This window comes from Panthera leo, chromosome B4, assembly GCF_018350215.1.
Source record: "Panthera leo isolate Ple1 chromosome B4, P.leo_Ple1_pat1.1, whole genome shotgun sequence".
Classification (NCBI taxonomy): Eukaryota; Metazoa; Chordata; class Mammalia; order Carnivora; family Felidae; genus Panthera; species Panthera leo.
This window is the reverse complement of record NC_056685.1, coordinates 121404048-121430934: the sequence shown is the minus strand read 5'-3', so window position 1 is coordinate 121430934 and position 26887 is coordinate 121404048. Positions and strand designations below refer to the sequence as shown.

The window sequence follows — 26887 nt, the reverse complement described above, 5'->3', positions numbered from 1 at the left end:
AAGTAATAAGTCCAAGGAAATATAATATATATATTTATAAATATATACACATATATTTATAAAAATATACATATATATGTAATGTTTATTCACCTTTGAAGGAGCAAGAGACAGAGCATGAGCAGGGGAGGGGCAGAGGGAGACATAGGATGCAAAGCAGGCTCCAGGCTCTGAGCTGTCAGCACAGAGCTCTACGTGGGGCTCAAACCCATGAGCTGTGAGATCGTGACTTGAACCGAAGTCGGACACTTAACCGACTGAGCCACCCAGGCACCCCAAAATGTTTTTGTGGACAACATAAAAATTAATTAGATTCTGAACCAGCAACTAAAGTTACCTCGTGCTTCCTTAGGCAAGGACGGCTGTTCTTTGATCCTTTCTAGTTCACAGATATAGACTTACCCTCCCTCTGCAACACTGAAGCGTTTTCAAAGGGCTTGATCTATTTATGGTGGATTTTTCCTATGACCACCTACTGTAAGAAGCACAGGTATGCCACCAATGGCATGTCTGCATAGCGAGTGCCAGGGCACTCTAACTGACGGGCACTGGTGGCAGCTGCTAAACACACAGCCCGTATGTGGCCTCTGGGGTCTGCTGAAAGACCAGGAACCCAGAAGCTCCATAAATGGTCTGCTTTCTCCGATGCAATCCATTCCTGTTTTCTACAATCAAGGGTTCCATGGTCAGTAAATTAAAGGGGGGAAAAAAACCAGCTCAGGTCTTAGGAGGCATTAACTGACCTGCCTCTCTCTATGTATGTGTCTCTACACCAAAATGATATAAACATCCCAGCTCTCTCCTTCCCATGGGCTCACTGACTCAGATAATACATTGTTTGGATTCTTTAAAAATGTTTTATGGGCTTTCAGGTGCAGTTTAATTTAGCCTTTTGATAGCATGGAGAACACAATTACATCCTATGAATATGTTGCAGAGGCATAGAAAAGACAGGAAGAACATGTAATAACACTTGTTATGTTATCATCGAGTAGTAGAATTACAGGTCTTTTTTTGTGGCTTTCCTTTTGTCACTTTGTTGGATAAAATAATTGTGCTAAAACCATCCTTTGGTAATTTTCTGTGCGGGAGAAAATTGTTATGTTGTCCCTCATTATGTATTCTCAAAGTCACATTCTTGGTTTGAAATAAAATATGTGAATGCTTTATATATTGTAAGCATCGTGGTGAATGAGGCTTTATCTGGCCGACTTCTGTTTTGTCATGTTTGGTAGTATAGCAAATTATCTTTCTTCCCAGGTTAAATATATAAATATTGTCAGGTATATCCCCTGGTGATAGTGGGATCTGGCACTGTGTGCATGTTGCAGCCTATGCCCAGCACAATGGAAACTGCTTTAGTATAAAATATTATTTGTATGGAGGTGTTCATAATACTTAGAGAAGTTTTAATTATATGAATTATAACTGTCACCAAAACTATCAGCAAACACAATGACGATGCCTTTTGTACTGGCCATATTCCTTAGGCATCAGAATCTAGGTTTGAGAAATAAATTAATGTTTAATCTAACGTTTTTACAGTTAGATGCTTAATTTGTCCCCTATTATATTCATTATAGGCTGTGGGTGTGGATATCTTATACCTTGGGATTTAGGGATTTGGGATTAGACATTTTTTAGAGGTAATTCTTTATTGGTTTATAATAGTGATTCTTAGAGTATGATCTGGGTATCCTTGAGAGCTCCTGAGACCTTTCTGGGGATCCACAAGGTCACAACTATTTTCATAATAATGCTAAGACATTATTTGCCTTTTTCATTCATATTCTCTCACAAATACGCAAAGGATATATAATGTGTGATGACATCAACTCTGACAACTAATAGAACATGTGCTGTGTATTTTTATCTCTTAAAAATTTATCAGTTTTAATTTCTAATACAGTATATGTTGATAAATATAATGTGTGTAGGCTTTTTAGTTTCTCAATAATTATTAAGTGCCAATGTATCTGAGACCACAAAGTTTGAGAAACATTTAGAATTTATGATAAATCTTCTTAAAAAATTATTTTGTGCGTGGACACTTAAAAAAATAAACTTATGTCATATGCCTCATTCAGGAAAAATCTGTAGCCTTGATGAATTAAATGAATGAAGCAGTCAAAATAAAAACTATAAATTGGTTTGGTGGGCTTAAATATAACTTATTTTCCTATGTGTACAATAATAGAGACAATAATAGAGACAAAATACTGTCTGGTAATACTTCCCCTATTCAGAATTCAGCTATCTAGCAACCTCACTTATCCAGAGAACAGCTGCTGACCAGTCAATTTAAAAGGGTGTCCAAAGAGCAAAATGGATTTGTTTCAAGCTTCTCAAGCCCTGGGCACTAAAAGCCTAAGTGCTTGATTCACAAGAGAGCCCACCCAGGTCCTTAACAAGCCTGGGAATTGGGACTCTGGTGAGGCAGGCCAGGGGTGGGATTTAAGGAGGCACTCACTCACAAGTGCCAACTCGACCCTTGCATGACTCTGAGAGTGCATGCCTCCTTAAATGTGATGCTCTAGGCGCCTTGTGGACACTCCACAGTGTAGCCCCACTCAGGGGGATTCCAGAATCCCCCTGGGGTCCACAGAAAAGAGAGGGGGACAGCTTAAAATACTGCCTGACAAGAGTAATAAAAGAAGATAGTGGACTTCTAGCAAGGGATGAAACAGGAGAGCTATGGAAAATTGCATTCAAAATGCAAATAATATGAGTCCAATTAATACAAAAGCAAATAATTTGGGCTCTCAAGGTGTCACGTGGCACAATAACTGACATCTATAATTTAAGACAAAGTTATTTCCACTGTACTTTGGTTTTTTTAATTAATTAATTAATTTATTTATTTATTTTTGAGAGAGACAGAGAGAATGAGAGCAGGGGAGGGGCAGAGAGAAAGGGAGAATTTCAAGGAGGCCCTGGCTGTCAGCACAGAGCCTGATGTGGAGCTCGAACTCATGAATCATGAGATCATGACCTAGACTAAATCAAGAGTCGGACAATCACCTGAGCCACCCAGGCACCCTTGTACTCTGTTTTTAAAAGTAAGAAGTAGGGGCACCTGAGTGGCTCAGTTGGTTAAGCATCTGACTCTTGATTTCGGCTCAGGTCATGATCTCACATTTCTGTGAGCTAGCAGCACAGAGCCTGCTTGGGATTCTCTCTCTTCTCTGCCCCTACCCTGTGCATGCATGCATGCACACTCTCTCTTTCAAAATAAATAAAAATTTTAAAAAAAAAGCAAGGAGTAAAATGTTACATTGAAGGCATGTTTCTATCCAAATTGGTTGAAATAATACGGTTTGAGAACAAAATAAACTCTGAGATTCCAAGGAGACCAGCTATTCAGAATGCTTCAGTCAATTAAATCCATATTCATTTACTGTGGCTAAATATTGCCAAAAACTGTATTCTAAGGTTCTGAATACATGAAGTCTACTTGTGCATCAGGTATGCAAATTTTCAATGACTCATTATTCAGCTTGATGGAATTTCCCTGAACCCACAGGATTTTTTCCCCTTTCCTTGTAGAATTGTTATTTTTTATAAGATTTTATTTTTAAGTAATCTCTACACACAATGTGGGGCTTGAACCCACAACCCTGAAGTCAACAGTTGGCAGCTCTTCCGACTGAGACGGCCAGGTGCCCCCCGACCCCCACCCCAACCTCCAGTCAGGTTGGTCATATGTCTTTCTAATTATGCATGTTTCAACTTCGGAATGTCATTCCACACAGGAAAAGAATTGAAATAGGGTTAGAATTGCACAGCAACAAATAGCTTCTCACTGTTAACATGGGGCTGGATTAAAATGAAGCCTTTTGCTAAGATCTGATGACTTGTTTCTTTAGCGTGATTCTTACCATATTTGAAGTAAGAGTCAAACGGGGGTTGAGTGGCATAGATGGGGTGGAGGTGGTGTGGGAAAATCTTTACTCAAATTGAAAAAGTTTAAAAATTTAGCACAGGTCACAAGGAAATTATTGCAAAAGTGATTCAAATTGTTAACAATTTCCCCTTTTAGTCCCTTATTCTGCCTCTCCCGGGGGTCTGTTCCTGGGCAGACCATCACCACAATCACAGCACTCTTATGTGGTTATACGGTTATCAGATAAATCCCTTAAAGGCCTTGCCCCAACGCATTGCTGGGCCTCCGATTGGGTGACTTTTTAAAAATAGAGGAAGGACAGGCCTGATGCCAGGTGGGGTCATAAAAATAAAATTCCACAGCAGTAAACACAGTGGCACTCAATCAATCACAACCATATGTGGTCATGGAGAGTTCTTTATGTGACTATCTCAGAAATACTCAGACCTGGAAGACCCCACCTGCTAAACGCACCCCTGTGGGGAGAGAAATCTTAATGTTCCACAAACCCAAGCCTTTCAGCCGTTGGTGGCGGATACAGTTACATGTTCAACTGCACAGGGTGACTCTTTCAACTAAGTGGGAAAGGCCATGCTTCCACAACGGAACAGTGGAGAAACAACTGGTTATCTTCGTCTGTTTAACAACTGGAGACCCCTAAGTGGACATGATATATTTCAGTGGGAACACAACATAGGCTCTGGAGTAGAGACCTCTTATTTTATCTGGGCTTCTGTGGGTGAAAACTAAGATGATTCACCCCAAGTTAAAAAAGGAAATTCTCATGGCAGTGGCAGTGATGGCTATGATAATAACAGCAACTTCTTTGGAAGATATTATAAATATTAACAATAGTTATTAAATAAATATTAAGGAGAGGAGCAGTGGTTATTATGTACCTTACAGTGGTTGTTCCATGTTGGTGGAAATGCCCTCAAAGTTTATGTTAAGGGTAAGGCATTTAACACCTTATGCCAGATTCTGAGTTTGCTGTTTTAGAAGGAAAATACTTAAGTTCTTACATGGTAGGTCCTATTCTGAGCTTTTTACTTTATTTATCTTATTTCCTTCATGCAAAGACCTAATGGGTCGGGTACTATTATTATTCACATTTCACAGAGGAGGAAACTGAAGCATATGAAGTGTAACTAACTCAATACATGGTACAGCTGGAACTTGAACAGCCTAGAATGTTCTATGAATAGTATACCTTGTTTATGTTACTGTGTTTAATAATGACTATGACTTAATATGCATAAGGGAAAAGCCAAAATACTATGCAGAATAATTCTAAATCCATCTAACTTTAAAAAATGAGAAATGAAAAGAATTATACAAATATATTATTTTTAAGTTACAAGTAGAGCATTCTGTTGCAAGATATATAAAATTTTATAAAATGCAGAAGGTAATATCTGATACAAGCAAAGAATTCTGAGGAGTTTGAAAAGAGATTTGATACTATTTACAGGAAGAATTGGATGATTTTGGAGAAAAAGAAAAACATTTTCTAGCCTAGGTTCTTGCAAATATCTATAGTACAAGTCAAAGAAAATGAATAACAAAAGTAAAGATCTAACATCTGACATATTAAACATAACTTTAGGTCTTATATTGATGTGCCAAACTGGCCCATAAAAAAGATTCCTGAGGGACCGTAAAAGGGCAAAAGACTTATCAAAGTGGATTTCAGACTTGAAAGGCATAATAGAAGTCAGATTACAGTTAGCTTTTTATGAATTCATTTTTAGAGAGAGAAATAAGCATGTAACGAAATGATCCTGGTTTGCCAAATCGGCCACTTCACTCCCCAATCTGAAGGAATCTAAGACTTTACTCTGGAAATGCATAAATAATACAATGCCGATAATATAGAAATGGAAAACCCATAAATAATCTGCCCCACGAATGGGAACATCCTGAAATTTGGCTTACTGTCTATCTGCGTAGCTGTCCAAAACAAATGTACTTCTTATAAATTAAAACTGGGCCTAGCCACACAGAGTAGAGCACATGATATTGTCCCTTTGATGGTTTGGGGCTGTTTTTATAAAAAGCTGTGGGGACAGAAGCCCTGTTCTCTCTGGTTATGAGACGCTTTGCATACTTACAGGAAATTAATTGATAAAGTCTTCTTTTTCACAGTTTCGTATTCCTTAATCACTATGCTTTCAGATTTTCGGAAACTGCTCTTGAATAAACAATGACTACTTCATAATTACCCCAACTAGGAACACTGTAATTCAGTAACTGCCTTTCCACATATTTATTGGGTTTTCCTCGGGTTTAACAGGCTGGACCAACAAGGACTCCAGAAAAGACAGCTGTTTCTATCAAGAGCTGATATGGGATAAAAACCAAGAAAGGAGACATGGCCGTGTCCCCTCAGGTACACACATAAAATGAGTTTTGATTTTTTGATTTTTGATTTTTGATTTCTAGGGCTTTAATTCTGTTCTTTATTATCTAACACACCCAAGTGTGTCTAGAGATGAGATCTAGAATTACCAGAAATCACAGGCTGCCAAGAGTATATTGTGTCTCTTAATATAGGTTTCAAAGACAAATTAAGGAGGAGTGCAGATAAAAATAGTAATTATTAACAATAATAAAAATTCTTCTCCGTGTGTGCCTAAAGAGCCTACAAATACATGTTAGAGAAAATAATTATAAGAAATTTCTGCAAAAATAACAAAAATGCTTTTGCTTTTTAGGGCTGTAAAAACCACAGAACTTATTTTCTTTCACAACAACTCTCTAAAATTTTAAAAAGGGATATATTTACTTACAAAAGTATGGCAAAAACATTGTTTTCATATTTGCTCAAGTTTTTTAGAAAGACCACTTGTTTATTTATTATTATGCCCGTGCATTTCTTAAAAGTCACTTCAGCCAGGGTGGTTTCTTCACCATTCATGTAGGATTCGGGGATACTTTGAAATGGCTATAAATAAGGAAAGTGTGAATTGTGTGCCCATAAGGGGCCTAAAATAAAATGTTTCAAGGCCATGTCTCGGGTCCAAAATAAAGGGAGTCATTGAGGGAACAGAGGCTTGCAAATGCTTTCCTTTTCTCTTTCACTTGGGACCCTCAGACCCACTGAAGAGCCCAGTCTTTTTCTTTGCTCATTTTCAGGAACTCCCTTACAGCTGACTTTGTTGTACTTTGAAAGACCCGGAGAAGACTTCTTCAGATTTACTGGATGAGAAACAAGGATACAACTTGTTTTTTCCAAAGTTTTTTTAAAGCGATATATTTAGGGCACTTGAGAGGAAAGAATTGGCCAGTCCTTTATTTATCTTCCTAACAGGTGCAGCCCGGACAGTCATAAAAGCAGGCTACTGAAAAAGAATGATTTTGCCAAGTATTAAGCTTCTCTGGTGTGCATGCATTTGTCCCAGAGTATTCCTTCCAACAGCAGAGAGCTCAGATCTACACCACTCCTCTCCTGTACAGAATGGCAAAGTTTTGTCAGGGGGAAAAATATCATGACATTCATTTATACAACTTCTTCATTCCTCATCCAAATCTTCAACTTGACCTAAGTGAACCATTTCAGATTTGGAGGAAAATAGTCGCCCTTGACAAAATAGCTCCTCCCTCTGCTCCCATTCTTTCCCTTACTTCTTACAAATTAACTTTTCCCCAATTTGAATGAAAGGTAATATTCTATATGTAAGGTGACTTCTCCCAAAACAAATTTATTTTGGTGTTTGAAATAGGCCTTCCAGTCTCATGCAGGTGGAAACTGAAGGTCAAGGAGTAAATATGAGAGGAGGTTGGCCATCACCAGGGCACCTTTTCTGATGATGACTAAGCTTTGGGCGATGCTGAGAAATAAGCAAGAGGTGATGAATCCTGCTCTACATTCAGATAGATTTGGGGCAGAACTTTAAGATGTGATGAAATCTCTAGGGACCAAGAAAAAAAGATAAAGCAAAGGAAAAACTTCTATGGACTGAAAGAAAGTTATTCTCCTTTACCACGTTCCCATCCATTCCTACTGAGAAAGGTCAAGATAGTTTTGACAGATAGATCCTGTATGTTGATATAGCAAAAGAATCTGTAGCAACAATGCCATACCTTTGATTCCTGGAGTTATCAGAATGGTCCCTTAAAGTTATGGCCATAAATGAACCTATGTTTTGTCATGTTTGAGTTTCCAAGAAGAGATTTGACATGGAAGGTGAGAAAGCTATAGTGTCTTTCCCAAAGCTTTTTGAATCATACCCAGGCAACAAGGAGAACTTTTGCCTTTTTCCTATGAGTTAAGTACATGAAATACAATAGGGCCTGGTATATCACATAACAAAAAGTGAAAATGGTGTTAAGGCCTCAGATAATTTTTCTAGGTCCTGTAGATTCTGATAGTTAACAATTGTCTAAGTATATTAAAGAACCAGATTTTAATGATCACATACTATAGAGATAAAATTCTGATGAAATCATTTTATGGGTTTAAAAGCCATTCATGGCATTTTTAAAATATTGGAGGTTCTACCACAGAAGTATTTTCTAATTTCTAATTAGAAATTTTCAAGTTTCATGTTGATAAAGTCACTCCTTGAAGGAAAAGAGAAATTTCCAGTGAAAAGTGATTCTTTTACACATTAAATGCTCAGAGGCAATTAATCATGAGGGCTTTTAGAATAGATACCATGTTGTATATGTCTCTGAAATCCCAGAGACTAGCTTACAGTAAGTGCTCAGTTAATAGTTGATGCATAAATACATGTATCAGAAACTCTGGGAGATTCCCACAAATCTGAAACTTCCATCCACATCCTGTTACTATTTGATTGGAATAACTAGGCCTCAGGTTCTGCATGAATCCCAAGCAAAAGATAGGCCTTTTATCTGGAACTGACAGTAAAAATACTATAGTTGTCTAATGAATAAATATTCAATTGATGAAGGTGGAGAGGAGGGCAATAGGAAATGGTTACTCCTTAAAAATAACGTTTTCCTGGGGCAACTGGATGGCTCAGTCAGTTAAGCGTCTAACTCTTGATCTCAGCTCAGGTCATGATCTCGTGGTTCACGAGTTCAAGCCCCATGTAGGGCTCTGGGCTGACAGTGCAGAGCCTGCTTGGGATTTTACCTCTCTTTGTCCCTCTGCCATTCCCCAACTCACACATTCTATCTCTCTCTCAAAATAAATAACTAAAGTTAAAAAAAAAAATGCTTTCTTTCTCCAGAAGGGGTTACTGAGCCATCCAGAATGTTTTCAAGAGTCTAAATCAGAACTGTTGGCTAATTACTTCCATTAGACTTCCTCCTTGAGGTCCAAAGTTACACCTGTCCTTCCTCCACCTCCTTAGAAGATTTTAGTTCTCCCAAGACCCAACATGAAGCTCCCAGAATTTGGTCACTGTAGGTTGGGAGGCAGTTAAGGGAGATGTCTTTTACACATTCAGATGCTGAAAACTCAGCCTCTTTTGAGGAGTTACTGCATCCTCCTGGATCCTAGGCTCATGTGTCCTATCAAGAGTCACAGCAAGTGGTCATGTCCTTCTTGGGCATGGTTCTCCCAGGTGGAGAGAAGATGTAAGATTTATAGGAGCTGGAGGAACCTGTCCCTTGGAAGTGTTTCTGCAGATAGTTTAAAGTGACTCTGAAGACTTGGTTTGGTGGCAGGTTTTATTCTTGAGGCTATCTTTCAGAGGGATCCAAGCGGATGGAACAAAACCAACCCCAGGGAAAATGAAGTAAGTTAGGAGGAGGTACAAGGACCAGAATAGTTCCTGAATTGCCATATATCTTACTCTTTAATGTAAATAATATGAAAGTGCAATGATTTCACCAGGAAAATTATGTAAGGTGCAGTTCCTTTAAGAACCCATTCTGCTGGTAAGGAAACGGAAAAAATCCCTGTACTTCCTTAAAGGATTTTAAATACATCAGTAACCCTCTTTTTATCCCCACTCCCCACCATCCAAATTTAAACTAACCGCAGAATCTATGAGTGTAAAATTACTGTCCTGGGGGGGGGGGGGACTCTTACACAGAATATCAACCATGCATTTATAGCAAAAGAAGATCATGGGGACCTTGGCATCTGTATTGATTTACTCAAAAAGAAAAAAATAAATATTTGGGGGGAGGGGGGGAATGCTGAAGTTAAAGATAGATCTTCCTTTTTGTAGCTCTAAAATTTCATGGTCTCTAAAAGCGGAGTGGGTCAGATTGAGTTGTAAAACCAGACCAAAAGTAAAACTTTATCACATCTAGCAACCAATGTAATTTGATTGGCTTTATAAGCTCTACAGTCTGTCATCTTATTTATTAGTTTTTCAGCTTGTCATTTTCAATTGAGCATTAAAATAACACATGCAAATTTATCCACTAAATGCAAGATAATTAAAACAATATTCTGTCCTTAGCCAGGAAACATAGAATGCATTTCATCCAAATAAGCCTTGAAGAGGCTAGTCAAGTGACAGATCAAATAAAAAGGACACTTAATACACATGTAAATCATTTGCATTACAAATAAGACACTTTAGCAGGGGTTGGACTCACTGCCTGGTAGTTGGGATTAAGTTCCCATATTAATGCATGCATTTGGTGTGGTTATTTCGGGTGGAAGACTTCATCCATCAATGCCTCCACCACTAAGTAAAGCCAACCTGTAAACTGATCACCACAGCCTGTCAACACTGGTTACTTAATTACATAAAGAAAATATATTTCAAAGACTTTTGATAATTTGGGTAGTATTTCAATTTTAGGCCCCATGTCTAGCATCTTTTTCAAGGTTCTTCAAAACAATGACTAAAAGCAGTTTTAAGAATTAAAAGTGAAAATACTGAATACTATTTTTATGCTTCTGCTCATCTTTTTTTTTTTTGCTTTTATTTGCAGAAGTCAAAAATAAACTCCTGAAACCAATACTGCACTGTATGTTAACTAACTCAAATTTTAAATTAAAAAAGAAAAAAATGCAAAAACTAGAAAAACAAAATAAAATAAAATGAGCAGTGTTTTTAAAAAAAAGATGTCAAAAATAAAGATTTGGTAAGCACTAATATGAATGAAATAATATTTTAAAAAGACATTTCCATTAAAAATTAAGCTTCCTGTACTTGTGCTGTTAATTTGTGTTTTTCATTAGTCATTTTAGTAATTTCTAATTCTAATTTATTTATGTTACTAATTAGTAGTTCTTAAATATTGATTTTTTTATAAAAGGAAGAAACTTTATTAGAGGAAGCATTTCTTCTAATGAAGAATCTTATCCTATTTTCAGTGTAATTATTCTTAAAAGGCTACATATTAAGAATATGTCTATAAGAAAAACCATTGAAGAACATAATGTAGCAGCGATATTCAAAGACATTCTCTTTTATCCAGTTGTCTCATTTTCTTTGCATGCAAGAATTTAATAATATAATAAGTAAGAAACTCCAAAAGCACTGATAAAAAAATAGCTGCATCTGTATATCTGTACATTTTAAATGTCTTCCCATGAAAAAAGATATAGCAAATCTGGAGATATTTGTTGCAAATTATTTTTTAAAATCTGATCAAATTTATTAACTAAGAAAGCATTACAAGCTTCTCCCACCACCCACAAATTGCAAATACATGGTGAAAAATTTGTGATTGAGCCTGAGAAAATATGCTTGAGAATGCAATATATTCACCATGAGCAATTAACCTCCTTAAATTACACTTTGAGGATACCTTTCAACTGAATGATAAAATTATAATTTGATCATTTTAGTCACTATCCCTTCATAAGCCATCTTTCTCAGATATTTTTCAATTCGTTATACTCTTCCTATATTTTTCCTCTGGTCTGTGTACTGTAAAGGATCTTTTCCTTAAATCGCAGTGATTCTATATCTTATAGTCTGTTTAAGAAACTGGGTATTTGTTTGAAAATAAATACCCAAATGAGCATACTGTATTCAAAAGTACAACAAAGAGATTTATGGATGAGTCTTACCCTCTTTCTTAGTGGGTTCTGGCATGACCACAATAAAACGTTATTCTCCAAAAGTTTGTTCCCCTCCGATACTAGTTGACAGAAACCCCACAGACAGTGAGAGATGGTGCAGGTCAGCGTGACAAGCAGTTGGGGAGAAGTCCAGTGCTTTTATACTGTGTCTGCACAGCAATCACGTTGGCACCGCCCTTTCTTCAACACAAGGATGCTGGAACTTGACAGCTACGAGGACCTTTCTCACATCTGTTGTCTGCACTCTGCTCTCTCGCCTACTGGAAGGAATCTCCTGTCCATCTCGTGTGGCTCTGAGAACACCTCTAACTTTCTAAATTCAGCTGCAGCTCCGTGTTCCTTCTTACTCTTGTCTTTCTGTCTGATGAGGCATGTGTCGAGTCAGGAGTACAGAATGTTTGCTGGATGATAAAAAATTAAACTAAAAATCATAATATGCCAATTCAACATATACCTTAATTTTCACTAAGATTATAAGGAAAAAAATCTCTGTGTTCAGATGACAATGTTTATGCTCCCATCGGCTTTTTGTATTCATCAGTTCTTAATTATTGGTTTTACTTTTCTTTCTCATTTTTTCAGTAATATGTTAATATTAATTTGTCAAGCCAAATTTCTATACTGAAAATCCTGCCTCATTTTTTGTTTTTGCAAGAATAGCAAGTGTTTCTGTTGGGATATACTTAGCATTTTCCTTTTTTCAAGAAATGTCCTGAAAAAAATACCGGCATATAAAAGAATGAAATAATGATACATGCTACAACATGGGGAAGCTTGAGAACATTATACTAAGTGAGAGAAGCTAGGTGCATAAGACCACAGTATACAATTCCACTGATATAAAATGCCCATGTTAGGCAAATCCAGAGTCAGAAAGTCAATTAGTGGTTGACTTTTTTCCAGGGGCTGAAGGGAGCTGGAATTGGGAGTCATTGATCATGGATGTGGAATTTCTTTGGGGGGGTGATGAAAATGTGTTCTAGAGTTAGATAGTAGTGATGGTTGTATAACTTTGTGAATGTGTTAAAAACCACAGAATTGTTCACTTAAAAATATATGGGCCATGAGAAAATACAGTTAGATAGACCTATAGCCATTGTTTTGTTTCAAGGTGGCCAACAGACACACAAATGTAACCTCAGATATTGGCAAACTATATCAGATTTGGCCACTTTCTCCCAAAACTCTCATGGAACTGACAAAGAAATATGAACTACCACATGGTCAAACTAAAAAAGACACCTTGCTTTCTTTGTCCACATGTGTGACACCTCAGAGACCAAGACTAAAATTAGTTCATGTGGAAAGACGACTGTTCACGTATCTTTATTGGTATGTGTTTTTGAGATTATTTTCGAGGGACTTTGATTGATTTGTACTGAACCAGCCACACTGTCTCGTTTAATTTCCCTTGTGGCTGAGAGCGCAGCTGGTCAGACTTAGCTCTACCAAACTCTGTGCCAAGCTAACTTTTCATATAAGGATGGAAACTCAACTTAGAACTCAATAGCATCATGCTTTAGCTATGTGGTGGGGAGGGGGAGGGAAGCCAGTTAAGAAGGTCAATGAACATCTTCTATAAAGAAAGCCTTTTTTCAACCACATAGTGAGACTGAGCACATTGTTTTGCTTTTCTAAAATATTCCCTTGCTCTTAGATGCTAAACAGCTGAATGTCAGCCAGAAAACAGCCAATTTGGTAATATAAAGCTAGATATTCCTTGAAAGAAAAAGTAACTTTTTTTTGTCCTGAGTCTTCATGAGAGTATCAATTAACAGATGAAACAAATGAAAGAGGCTAGAATCTGAAGTCAGATCCTTGGGTTCTATTTTTCGACCTATCATCAACCAGCTGAGTTACTCTAAGAAAGTCAAGTGGCCTTTCTAGGCCTCAGTTTCCTTTTGTGTAAAATGAGGGACTAGAAAAAATGACCTCTGAAGCCCCTTCTAGGTTTAACGTCTTGATTCTATATGAGTAGTCCCTAAAAAAGAATCTTTTATTTTTCAGTATTCCCAGCACACTGGACACCACATGTAAAATGGACATAAGGACAAAGTGTCATATTGCAGAAGAATGTCTATAGTGATGGGCAGATTTCACGCGTGCCACAAGAGAGGTGCCATGCCATCATTGGCTTTGGCAGAAACTCCATTGGGTTTTTAATGCACTGATCATTTTACTGAAGCGAACAAATGCCAGGAAATATTGCAACCCATGGAGAAAATATTTTATGACCTGAAAAACTTTTTGGTAATATAGGACTTGATTGTAAAAAGACACAAAATTATTGGAGGAATTGGAAGACAAATTCTAGGACAAATGCCATCTATAAGATGGTTGAAGTAAGATTTAAGTTAGAATAACAAGTAGATATGTGTAATTTTTCCAGGACTATATTGTTTTAGGAACACATAACCCTTGTTTTGGATCTTGTATATCCATTTAGTAGGTTCCAGACTTCATCTCCAACATCACTCTCAGGAAGTGGGGAGAATAGTCAACAAGGCTCTTTTTTTCATTTGTTAAATGCTCTATTGGGTTTTTCCTTTTTTATTATTTAGTGTTATATTTGGGTGAATGTAGCCCTAAAATAACAACAGTTAAATCAAGATAGAACTTTCTTGCTCACACAAAATAAGTCTAAAAGTAACTAATTTAGAGTCATTATAGGAGCTCCACAGTGTCATCAGGATTCCAGGCTCCTTCTTCCTGCTCCACCATCCTCCAGGTAACTTCATGGCTTACTGTGGCTGCAAGTACTCTAGCTATTACGTTCACATTCCAGGCAGCATTAAAAAAAAAAGAAAAAAAGGACTCAATTTTCCATTTTAATAAGACTTCTTTGAAGTTCCATACAAAACATCTAATACCTATCATTGGCCACAACTTGATTATAAGGCCATATGTGGCTACAAAAGAAGCTGGGAAATGTAGTCCTTTATTCTCAGTTACAATGGACTTCTGTTACTGAAGAGAATGAAGCGAAGGGGTGTTGAATAGGCAAATATCAATCTCTGCCAGGTCTTCCAAAACAAAAGCACTAATATTCCCTGCCTCAACTAAAGAATACAGAGAAGTATAAATGTAAGCTTCATCCTCTCTCCAACCTTGATCTCACTCCATGGTGTGAATGAAAGTCTACATTTCCTTGTGTATATAAGGACACAGCAGGGAGTTATTCATATATGTTTCACATCTTATTTTTCATATATTTTTCATAAGCAGGAGTTATTCATATATTTCTTTAAGCTAATTTTGAGAGAGAAAAAAGAGAGAGCGCATGAGCAGGGGAGGGGCAAAGAGAGAGAGGGAGAGAGAGAATCCAAACAGGCTCTACACTGTCAGTGCAGGTTGGGGTGGGGATGGAACTCACAAACTGTGAGATCATGACCTGAGCCAAAATCAAGAGTTGGATGCTTAACTGATTGAGCCACTCAGGCACCCTTATTCATCTATTTTTTATTTACTCTTTACTTTTTACATTACTCTTCAAGTTACTTTTTCCATTTAACTTGTCATAGACATCCCTTTGTGCTAATGTGTGTGTGTGTGTGTGTGTGTGTGTGTGTGTACGTGTGTGTACACCTAACTCAATCTTTTTAATAGCTGAATAATCATTCATGGTATGGAAGTGCCATAGTGAGGCATATTTTTTCAACTAACTTCCCTTTTGATAGACATTTAGGTTATTTTCAGTGTTTCCCTACCACACTTAATACTGCAATAAGCATCATAGACGATAACCTTATATATCAATACTTTCAAATTAGGAAGATAGATTCTTAATAGTGAGCTTGCTGGTGCAAATGTATAGTTTGAATCTTAACAGATTTTTACTAGATTACCCTCCCAAAAGGTTGCCTATGCTTTAGGTCAATCAGCAACATATGAGATTGCCTATTTTCTTATACCTTGGATTTTATCATTAAAAACCTCCCATAACTTGTCAAATTAATGATTGAGAAATTATTATTTATTATTTGAGTTTCCATTTTTCCAAAAGGTTAAGCAGGATTTCATGTCTGCTGGTGATCTCTGTTTCTTTTTCTGTGAAACTGCTTTTTTCAAATACTTTACTTTTTATTAATCTTAACTCTGTAATATATGTTTCAAATAATTTTATCATTTTTGGTTTTTGATTTTATGATGTCTTTTGCTATCACAAAATTTTAAAATTTGTATTTATTCAAGTCTGTCATCTTTTCCTCTATAGCTTCTGGATTTCCTGTCTTATTTAAAAAAAAAAAAAAAGTCCCTCCACCCAGGATTACCCTTATAAATTTTCTTCAAATATTTTAAAATATTAAAATATTTTCTTATGTGAATTAGGGGGCCCAAACTTGTTTGTGTTCCCTTCTCACACATGCCTGCCTGCACCATTTCACTGTTATTTTACCACTGACTTGAAATGTTATCTAGAGTTTATGTTAAGTTCCCAAATAAACGACTCCATTCATAGAGGCAGTGTACCTTTTTCACTTGTCAGTGTGCTTTCTCTTTAAACCCATTACACAATTACTCCCTATTTACCCCCTCCTCAGCCCTCCACAACCAACATGTTTCTGTCTCTGTGGATTTACCTATTCTGTGAATATTGTATATAAATGGACTCATTTGGTATGTGAACTTTTGTGGCTGGAATATTCTGTCTGATATTGATACTGAGGTCTGTTCCTTTCTGACAATAAATAATACCCAAACATGAATAAATAAACTAATGGAGCAAAAGTATCTTCCATCTAAAGAATACATTTCCAATAAAATACTATTTTGTGCTTAATAATTATTTATCATGTAATATCTTTTATGTTGCTTTAATCAATTGTGTATAAACAATACTTCTAACAATAACTTAATTCCAAATACATTGCTAACACTATAAAGCCTTGTGGTCACAGAAAAAAAATGTTTAAAAAAATTTCTATTTATATAACTTTTGAGGCAAAGAAATAGATAAAACATTTTTTTCAACGTAAGGCAATAAATTATATTAAATGGGAATAGAATCCTATGAAGTTATGGGGCACCTGGGTGGCTCAGTCGGTTGAGCGTCCAACTTGAGCTCAGGTCATGATCTCATGGTTCATGGGTTCGATGCCTGCGTCAGTCTCTGTGCTGACAGCTCAGAGCCTGGAGCCTGCTTCGGATTCTGTCTCCCTCTTTCTCTCTGCCCCTCCCCTGCTCACACTCTGTCTCTCTCTCTGTCTCAAAAATAAATAAACATTAAAAAAAAAAAAGAATCCTATGAGGTTAAGTAGAATGAAAATATTTACCCAGGGAGAAAGGGAATAATGTTAAATTTCCTGTGTTTACTAGAGGAGAAAGCAGGAAAAGACCTCTCTGACCTCAGCCGTAGCAATCTTTTGCTCGACACATCCCCAAAGACAAGGGAATTAAAAGCAAAAATGAACTATTGGGACCTCATGAAGATAAAAAGCTTCTGCACAGCAAAGGAAACAATCAACAAAACTAAAAGGCAACCAACGGAATGGGAAAAGATATTTGCAAATGACATATTGGACAAAGAGCTAGTATCCAAAATCTATAAAGATCTCACCAAACTCCACACCCGAAAAACAAATAATCCAGTGAAGAAATGGGCAGAAAACATGAATAGAAACTTCTCTAAAGAAGACATCCAGATGGCCAACAGGCACATGAAAAGATGCTCAGTGTCACTCCTCATCAGGGAAATACAAATCAAAACCACACTCAGATATCACCTCACGCCAGTCAGAGTGGCCAAATGAACAAATCAGGAGACTACAGATGCTGGAGAGGATATGGAGAAATGGGAACCCTCTTGCACTGTTGGTGGGAATGCAAATTGGTGCAGCCACTCTGGAAAACAGTGTGGAGGTTCCTCAAAAAATTAAAAATAGACCTACCCTATGACCCAGCAGTAGCACTGCTAGGAATTTATCCAAGGGATACAGGAGTACTGATGCATAGGGGCACTTGTACCCCAATGTTTATAGCAGCACTCTCAACAGTAGCCAAATTGTGGAAAAAGCCTAAATGTCCATCAACTGATGAATGGATAAAGAAATTGTGGTTTACATACACAATGGAGTACTACGTGGCAATGAGAAAGAACGAACTATGGCCCTTTGTAGCAACGTGGATGGAACTGGAGAGTGTGATGCTAAGTGAAATAAGCCATACAGAGAAAGACAGATACCATATGTTTTCACTCTTATGTGGATCCTGAGAAACTTAACAGAAACCTATGGGGGAGGGGAAGGAAAAAAAAAAAGAAAAAAAAAGGAGGTTAGAGTGGAAGAGAGAGCCAAAGCATAAGAGACTCTTAAAAACTGAGAACAAACTGAGGGTTGATAGGGGGTGGGAGGGAGGGGAGGGTAGGTGATGGGCATTGAAGAGGGCATCTTTTGGGATGAGCACTGGGTGTTGTATGGAAACTAATTTGACAATAAATTTCATATAATAAAAAAAATAATATAAAAAAATATATTGGGGCACCTGGGTGGCTCAGTCGGTTAAGCGGCCAACTTCGGCTCAGGTCATGATCTCACAGCCCGTGAGTTCAAGCCCCGCGTCGGGCTCTGTGCTGACAGCTCAGAGCCTGGAGCCTGCTTCACATTCTGTGTCTCCCTCTCTCTGACCCTCCCCCGTTCATGCTCTGTCTCTCTCTGTCTCAAAAATAAATAAACGTTAAAAAAAAAAAAAAAAATATATATATATATATATAAACAAACAAAAAATAAATAAATAAATTTCCTGTGTTTAAAGAGCTTTTTTATATGTTTTAAATATGTTAGGGTGGGTATTGTACCACTCTGACATTTTTATTCCATGGAGATATTTAAAACAGTAAGGTTAGGGGCACCTGGGTTGCTCAGTCGGTTAAGCATCGACTTCAGCTCAGGTCATGATCTCACGGTTTGTGGGTTCGAGCTACTCATCAGGCTCTGTGCTGACAGCTCAGAGCCTGGATCCTGCTTCAGATTCTGTGTCTCCCTCTCTCTCTGCCCCTCCCTGCTCACGCTCTCTCTCTCCCTCTCTCTAAAAAATAAATAAACATTTAAAAAATAAATAAATAAAATAGTAAGGTTATGGTTTTATTTTTATTTTTGATGCCAACATTTATAGAAGGCTGGAAATGATATTCTTTGCAACTACTTAAGCTTATGACAGAAACTTTTAAATAGCAATTTGAAAATCTGTAAAGATCATCCAAAATTTGCTTTGAAGGTGCATTAGCTTGGGCTACCCTAACAAAATACCACAGATGGGGTATCTTAAACAACAGAACTTGATTTCTCGCAAGTCGGGAGTCCAGAAGTCTAAGATCAGAGTATCAACACGGTCAGGTTCTGGTGAGGGCCCTCTTCCCAGCTATAGACAGCCACTTTCTCACTGTGTCCTCACAGGGCAGCGAGAGACAGAAAGTAAGGTCTCTGGTGCTCTTCTATAAGGGCACTAATCCCATCGTGAGGATCCCACCCTCATGACCTCATCTAAACCTAATTACCACCTAAATGCCCAATCTCCAAATACCATCAATTTAGGGTTAGGACTTAGCATATGAATTTTGGAGGCACACTGTTCAGTTCATAGCAAAAGGTATGTGAACAAAGTAGCTTCAGGGCTTTGTTTAAATGACCCGTTTTAGGGGCGCCTGGGTGGCTCAGTTGGTTGGGCGTCCGACTTTGGCTCAGGTCACGATCTCGCAGTCCGTGAGTTCAAGCCCCGCGTCGGGCTGTGGGCTGATGGCTCAGAGCCTGAAGCCTGCTTCCGATTCTGTGTCTCCCTCTCTCTCTGCCCCTCCCCCGTTCATGCTCTGTCTCTCTCTGTCTCAAAAATAAATAAAACGTTAAAAAAAAAAATTTAAATGACCCGTTTTAATAAGAGACTCTTAAAAAATGAGAACAAACTGAGGGCTGATGGGGGGTGGGTGATGAGCATTGAAGAGGGCATCTTTTGGGATGAGGCACTGGGTGTTGTATGGAAACCAATGTGGCAATAAATTTCATATATTTAAGAATATATATAAAAAAATAAATAAATAAAATAAATGACCTGTTTTAGAAGAAGAGAGTGGTCAGAAAGAAGTGGCTCACAGATTTAAGTGGCAATAAAAAGAGCCTGCCCCTCCCTCTGCTTCTGCTTTTCATCTCTTCCTTTGCTTGGGTCCTTGGGGTTTGGGGTGGGGAGCTTTCCCCAAGATTCTGCTCCTGGCCCTCTGCTCTTTATGTATATTCTCCCCCTTGGTGAGCTAACCCTCCTCACCTTGTCATCTACGACTGTGTGAATGACTCCGAGAACCTATCTCTGACCTTGACCCTGAGCTCCACTTCTGAACATACAATGTGTATCGAGTACTAAAAATTTAATCCATTAGAGATGTAACAATTGCTAAAATTGTTATATTTCCTTCCCTTTGTTTCCTAAGCATATTTTGTGGAGAGTTTTTGAGTTTTAACTAAGTCGTAAAAAGCAGAGTTCCAGGATCCAAAATGAAATTAGTCCAAATACAACAGAAAACAGGTTATCAAGTGATTTAAAATTTAAGGTGTCACCCCACAGAATTATTACTGACATTCTAAGGTCTATCCATTCTCCCAGTCATAAACTGCCTCGTTGTATTTGAAACTAGAAGGAACAAGTGTGGCAAAGGTGGTGACAGCTTGGTGAATTTGTAAAATTTTAGCAGAGTTTTGCAAAGCAATGACTACAGAGAATATTGTTTCCTTTTCTTTCTATGTGGGTTGTGGGGGGGATTGAGGTGTGTGTATGGGTATGGGGGGTGGGGTGTGTGTGTGTGTGTGTGTGAGTGTGGGGTGTGCGGTGTGCGGTGTGTGTGTGTGTGAAATTTGTTCTATGTGCCCTTGCAGCTACCAGGACAGTGATGTTTCTACCCACGACATTACTAATTGATATGATGAATAACTTATCTTTAAATTTAGCCCACTAGTGAACAGATGGTGATAAAATTGAAGATGTTGCCCCCCAAAACTCTATAGGAACCTATTCCATTTTTAAAAATTTTCTTGCACAAAATGTTCCTGGACTCATCATTCTTGAAATGAAAAAGAAAGAAACCTGCCTTCTTGACATTCCTTAGTGTGACTTTGAATTTTATCTCACACCAAGTACAAGTTCATGCTGGAAGCCTTGCAGGCTATCAATAGAACTCTGCTCACCCGCCTTATTTTAAAGCAGAAGCATGTTAAGCTCTCTAAGCCTCCTCTCATAAGACATACCCTTCATCTCCCAAATTAGTCCTGGTGCCTTTGCTGGACCCTTTCCAAGATTCAGATGTTCTTTTAAGCTTCATGTCCTACCACACACCATGCAGTAGACTGCCAGCAGTGAGAGTTCCTTTGCCTCAAAATCTCCTTTAATTTATGGACCCTAACAATTTCCAGCGTCCATATCTCTTACTCTGTGCTTGTAGTGCTTACTGAAAAAACACAAAACTGTCCCTAATTTTGATGACTATAGGTTACATGTACCGTACATTTATTTTCAGTAAGAAGCGAAAACCGAAGCAAAAGAAAAAAACAAAGTACAGTGTCATGTACATCAGAGCTGTCTGACCTTGACCCATCATTTCCCTCTGCTGATCTTCATTCCTACTATTTCCTGCTGCTGAAGCAATGTTCCTTCCCATCACAATGGTGCCAAAGGGGACCCATTTTGGAAGGATAAACTTGAAGGTGATTTCCTCCATAGTCTTCTCTAATGCTCCAGTTGGAAATTATCTCTGGCTTCTCTCAATACTTTATATACAATCCTTGTATGGTGATTGCAGCCTTGTTTACCTCATATTGTCCTTGTTTGTGTGTCTTCGTTGCTTAAGCCAGAGGCCTCAACCAGGTAGCCTACTAGCTAATTCCAGTTTGCAAATGAATTTTGTGTGGCCCACACACTTGTTTCATACAAAAAATATAAATATCATATAAAAGATGAATTTATGACTTCTCTTGGAAATATTTGGTCCAGAAAGAAGCAATAAGCTGGAGCTCAACAGGGGCCACCCCGGTTGGCTTCTTGGGTCACTTCAGTCATTTATGTTACATGCCTAGTCCAGGTGGGCATTTGAACTTGCAGTACTTAGTCTAGACTATAGTATTCTTGAGGCAAGATCTTATCTTAATCGTATTTATAGGCTACAGCAGACACTTAGTAATTTGCAGCTGAAAAACTAAGTGTATCCGGTTTGAGAGGCAAGTCTTTCTTTTTTTTTGAAAGTGACTTTGAGGTTTGTCACTGGGATCTGACCAGTTCATCCCATTCTCCTATCCCATCAAAGTGACTTTGAGGTTTGTCACTGGGATCTGACCAGTTCATCCCATTCTCCTGTCCCATCATAACACTGTTCAAAATTATCAATAAGTATCTATTCACTTTCTACTATGCGTTAAAAACTTGGAGACACAAAGCAAAAAATGTGGCACCCTGCTTCATCCCAAAGGGGACTATTTGAGGTAACAAGAAATATACACATGGAATAATTTGTGAGCAAGATATCATTGCAATTTCAAAGCCGCACAGAGAAGTGTTTAACAGATGAGATGCTGGAACCAGACAGAATTGGGTTTAGATCTTGGCTCTGTACTTAGGATCTTCTAATATTGGACAAATTATTTACCCTCTGAGCCTTAGTTTCCTCATCTTTTGCTGGCCCCTTTCGAGTTCTAGCCTGAGACAATAATAATATCTGTCCTATAGAGATGTGAGAGGATTAAATGAGCTAACACATGTGAAGTCTTTGGTACTGTGTGTGGACGTGCTAAGTGTTCTACAGGTGGAAGGAGTTATACTGGCAGTGAAATGATTCAGAATTGTCTATGGCAGATACAAGAACATCTAATCACTTTACAACATTTGCCAAGCGCTCTTTCCCATATAGTCTGTATTATCAGCCAGGCTGCTATATTCTACTAAAAATGGCTGCTTAATATCCAGAGTTTATTCCTATGTGGGATTGCTGACGCTGTGTGGGTGTGATGGAAAAGATCGGTTCGTCATTATGAGTCCTTTCACGCTGTGGACATGTAAAGGCCAGCCCTAGGTCTGCAGCTGCAGCTGCTATTTGCAGTGCTGGGCCTCTGAGATGGGATTCTGGGGCTCAGATTTATTTTCTGCTCCATGCCTTTGTTTGAAAAGACTGTAGTCCCGCTCAGCTGCCTTGACTGTTGCTGCTGTCCCGCAGTGCCCTCATTTTGCCTCCCTGGGTGAAGGTGTGCTTCCTCCCTCGGCTGTCTCCCAGAAAATTCAGGGAACCACTGTCATTATTCATTAGTAAACACTTATAATGTCCTGGGCATCTTGCTAAGCATTTTACATGTATTATCTCATTTAAGTCTCACTGTTATTCTCATTTTAAGATGAGGAAACTTAGGGGTTCCTGGGTGGCTGCCAGTTAAATGTCCCAACTTTGGCTCAGGTCATGATCTCTAGGCTCTTGGGGTAGAGCCCCGTGTCTGACTCTGTGCTGACAGGTCAGAGCCTGGAGCCTGCTTCAGATTCTGTGTCTCCCTCTCTCTCTGCCCCTCCACTACTCACGCTCTGTCTCCCTCTCTCCCTCAAAAATGAATAAGTATTAAAGAAAATATTTAAGATGAGGAAACTGAGGTACAAGGAGATTAAAATTTTTTTCAAAGCTCACAGTAAGAAGTGGAACAAGTATTTGAAAGCAGAATCCACGGTCTTAACCATTAAACTATACCTCCTCAAATAAATTTAGGTTAATATCTTTCCTTTGAAAACACATTTCTTCCAGTCCTTAATTGTTTAATCCTCCCTTAGCAGGACAACAAGGGTATCCTCTCTAGGCTCACTTCATAGGCCTCCATAGAGTCACCTGAAACAGTACTGAAGGACTCTGAATAGCATTTGGACTAAGTGAGGAAAATGCAGTGATTTTTTTAAATGTTTATTTATTTTTGAAAGAGAGAGAGACAGAGCATGAGTGGGGGAGGGGCAGAGAGAGAGGGAGACACAGGATCCGAAGCAGGCTCCAGGCTCCGAGCCGTCAGCACAGAGCCGGATGTGGTGCTCAAACTCACAAACCGAACTGTGAGAGCATGACCTGAGCCGAAGTTGGACACTCAACCGCAGAGCCACCCAGGTGCCCCAAGGGTCTTTATATTTTAACTTTGAGGGAATGTACTAATAGATTGATTTCATTAGTTAGGGCCGCAAGTCAAAGTCACAGCATCATTTTAATGTTTCTGAAGAATATATTGTTCTTAGTTTCCATCAAGCAGAAAAGAGAAACATTTTCATATCTTAGGGCTTTGTCAAGTTCAAAGTCTTTCAAGTTAAAAAACATTATATGTATTCAAATTATGTCAAGTCCAAAAGTCTTTAGATATTAATGAGAAGCCTATGCACATATTTAAGAGCTGAAGAAACACAAAATGATCTGATCAGCACGGTTCAGAGTTGGTTGGGAGTTGGGCTCTTAACAAGGGAGAACTAGGTACTGCGAGATAGAGGACAGAGAGCCTCCCATCAATTTTCAAAGCCCAAACCACAGTGACTAAGAGAAGGAGCTCAGGTTGACAGTAGAGGGTGGAGAAGAATCACTAAACGTCTCTGGAGCTCTAGGTGTCATGTCTGGATAAAATCACTGGTCCCAAATGATCACTATTACCTGGTATGGTATCTATCTTTATTGTGAAAAGGGCAACCTCAGTTAACTAGCCTAGTAATTGTCTTCATTAAATGAGGAGGTATTTTTGTTGTTGTTGAGATACTGGGGGAGGGGCGTGAGTGAGTGAGGGGCAGAGAGAGACAGAGAATCTCAGAGAGGTAGAGGGAGACAGACAGGCAAAGACAGAGAGAGAGAGAGAGAGAGAACTGGGGCTCATCTGAAGCAGGGCTCATGCTCACCAGAAGTGGGGCTCAAGCAGGGCTCCTGCTTACCCCACGCTGGGCTGGAGCTCACCTGATGGGGGACTTGAACTCAGGAACATGTGAGGCATGACCTGAGCTGAAGTCAGCTGCTTAACGACTGAGCCATCAGGTGCCCCCATGCATTTTTTTTTTTTTAACTCTGGAAATATTTAGAATTAAGTCTAGGAAAAGTTTCAGACAATCAAAACCTATTGTTGTATTGATGTATTGGCATTTGTGCTGTACTATTTAGAAGACAGCCTTGTAACTCCAACTGAAAACGTGTAATTGAGTAATTGGTTTAGAATTGTGGTTTTAAGTTAAAATCTCATTGAGTTTTTGGGCGATATCAACATATCTAAGGGAATTTTATTTTATACACACACATGAGTTATTTAAGTATTTAAGAATCTATTTAAGAAAAGTAAAATCTTTTAAACAAAACCCAAATATATTAAATTTATAAACTATAGCCTATTATATGTGCTACTTTGGAAAAATGATTTAGCTAACTAGATTTATTTTTATTTATTTTTTTAAGTTTATTTATTTATTTTGAGAGAAAGAAAGAACACATGCCAGTGGGGGAGGGGCAGAGAGCAAGAATGCCAAACAGGCTCAGCACTGTCCCTGGGGAGCTGGATGTGGGGCTTAAACTCATGAACTGCAAGATCATGACCTGAGCTCAAGTTGGACACTTAACCAACTGAGCCACCCAGGTGCCCCTAGCTAACGAGATATATAAGTGGAACAATCATATGCTATCTCCTTAAAAGTGATCGCTAAATTTTACCACAGGTAAAAATATAATTATTGTATTTGTAAGCTCAGTTTAAGAGCTTAAAAAAACCTAGATTTATAACGTGCAATTATGATAAACAATACCAATTGTTTATTCCAAAGCAAATCTCCAAATAACCTTTGCTATGTACAAATGCCTCCAGCACACCCTAAACCTTCCATGTGCAGGAAGCATCTCTTGCCTGTCATTTGATTTAATTACAGTCTCCTGAGATATACAAGACTCCTATGACTAATCATTATAGGGGACCTCAATCCAATTCAGTTCAATGTCTATTTGTTGAGCATCTCCTTTGGGTCTACCACAGTGTTAGCACGGGGTATTCAACAATGAAAAGACTCAGTGCCTGCCCTCACAGAGCCTATAGTTTGCTGCGGAGACAGACATGAACAACTCACCTCATGACAGTTCACCACATTATCACACTCATGGTGGAGGGTTGGGTTGAGCACCTCTTCAATACCACCTAGTGGACTAGAGTTTCCTGTTACTGATGCTACTATTTGTGTAGTATGGTTTGTTGGTGACACCATGGAACTATTCAAGAAGCCAGATATGATTTCTTTCATTGGTTGAAGGAGAGTCTGCCCCCACCTGCTCAAAGGACTTCTCGTAGTCAAAGTTGCATTATCCACACAGTATGACTGCTGTTTTTCCCATATTCCTTATCAGGGTTAATAGCTCTACTCTCAATTCAGTTGTCCAAGCCAGAAAATCTGATTTCACATTGTCCCCCTATCCTCCAAGCTCTAATAAGTCTATTTGCACCATAGCATCTTGGTCATTTACCCTCTTGTAGACAAATGGAGATTATCACAATTGCACATATAGGTCAGGTCTCCTGTTACATCCATGTGTCTCTATTTGCATATGACTTGCATCCTGGGACATATTTCCAAGTAGAATATCTACAGAGTCATATCCCATACTTACATTACATAAATGACCTAAACCTCCAATAACATTTTTTAAATCCTACAGTTTGTATGTTTGTGATTCTGGGTCCTCCATACAGGACCTTAGTTGGCTATCTCCCATGAAGTTAGTCTTTTCTATAATCCCAATTAGGGAATTAAACATTTTCTCAAAAAAAAGTTACTAAAGAGGGATGAGGTTCAGATATGGTACCTAAAAGGCTCTTAGACCCTCCCTCATAGGGATTAAGAGCTTTCCCACACAGGCCTTTCTTCTCCTCAGGACTATGTGGATGGGTTCTGAGCTTTCCAGGCTAACACCACAAAACAAATATTTAAACTCTGAAATTAGAACAACCAACTTGAAAATTCTTGGCAATATTTATAAAAGCTGAATGGGACCCTGCAATTCCACTCCACACTTAATGATGTATTCACTTTTCCATATGCATATTATA

At 38.3% G+C, this 26887-nt stretch overlaps 1 protein-coding gene across 1 annotated transcript in view; it reads right to left on the bottom strand.

Moving 5' to 3' along the window:
* MYBPC1 (myosin binding protein C1) overlaps positions 1-26048 on the bottom strand; it is a 101656-nt gene extending 75608 nt beyond the window's left edge. The window contains exon 1 of the mRNA XM_042948338.1: positions 25914-26048. Coding sequence (XP_042804272.1) covers positions 25914-26048 — 135 coding nt within the window. The remainder of the gene's footprint in view (positions 1-25913) is intronic.
* Between the last annotated feature and the right edge of the window lie 839 nt (positions 26049-26887).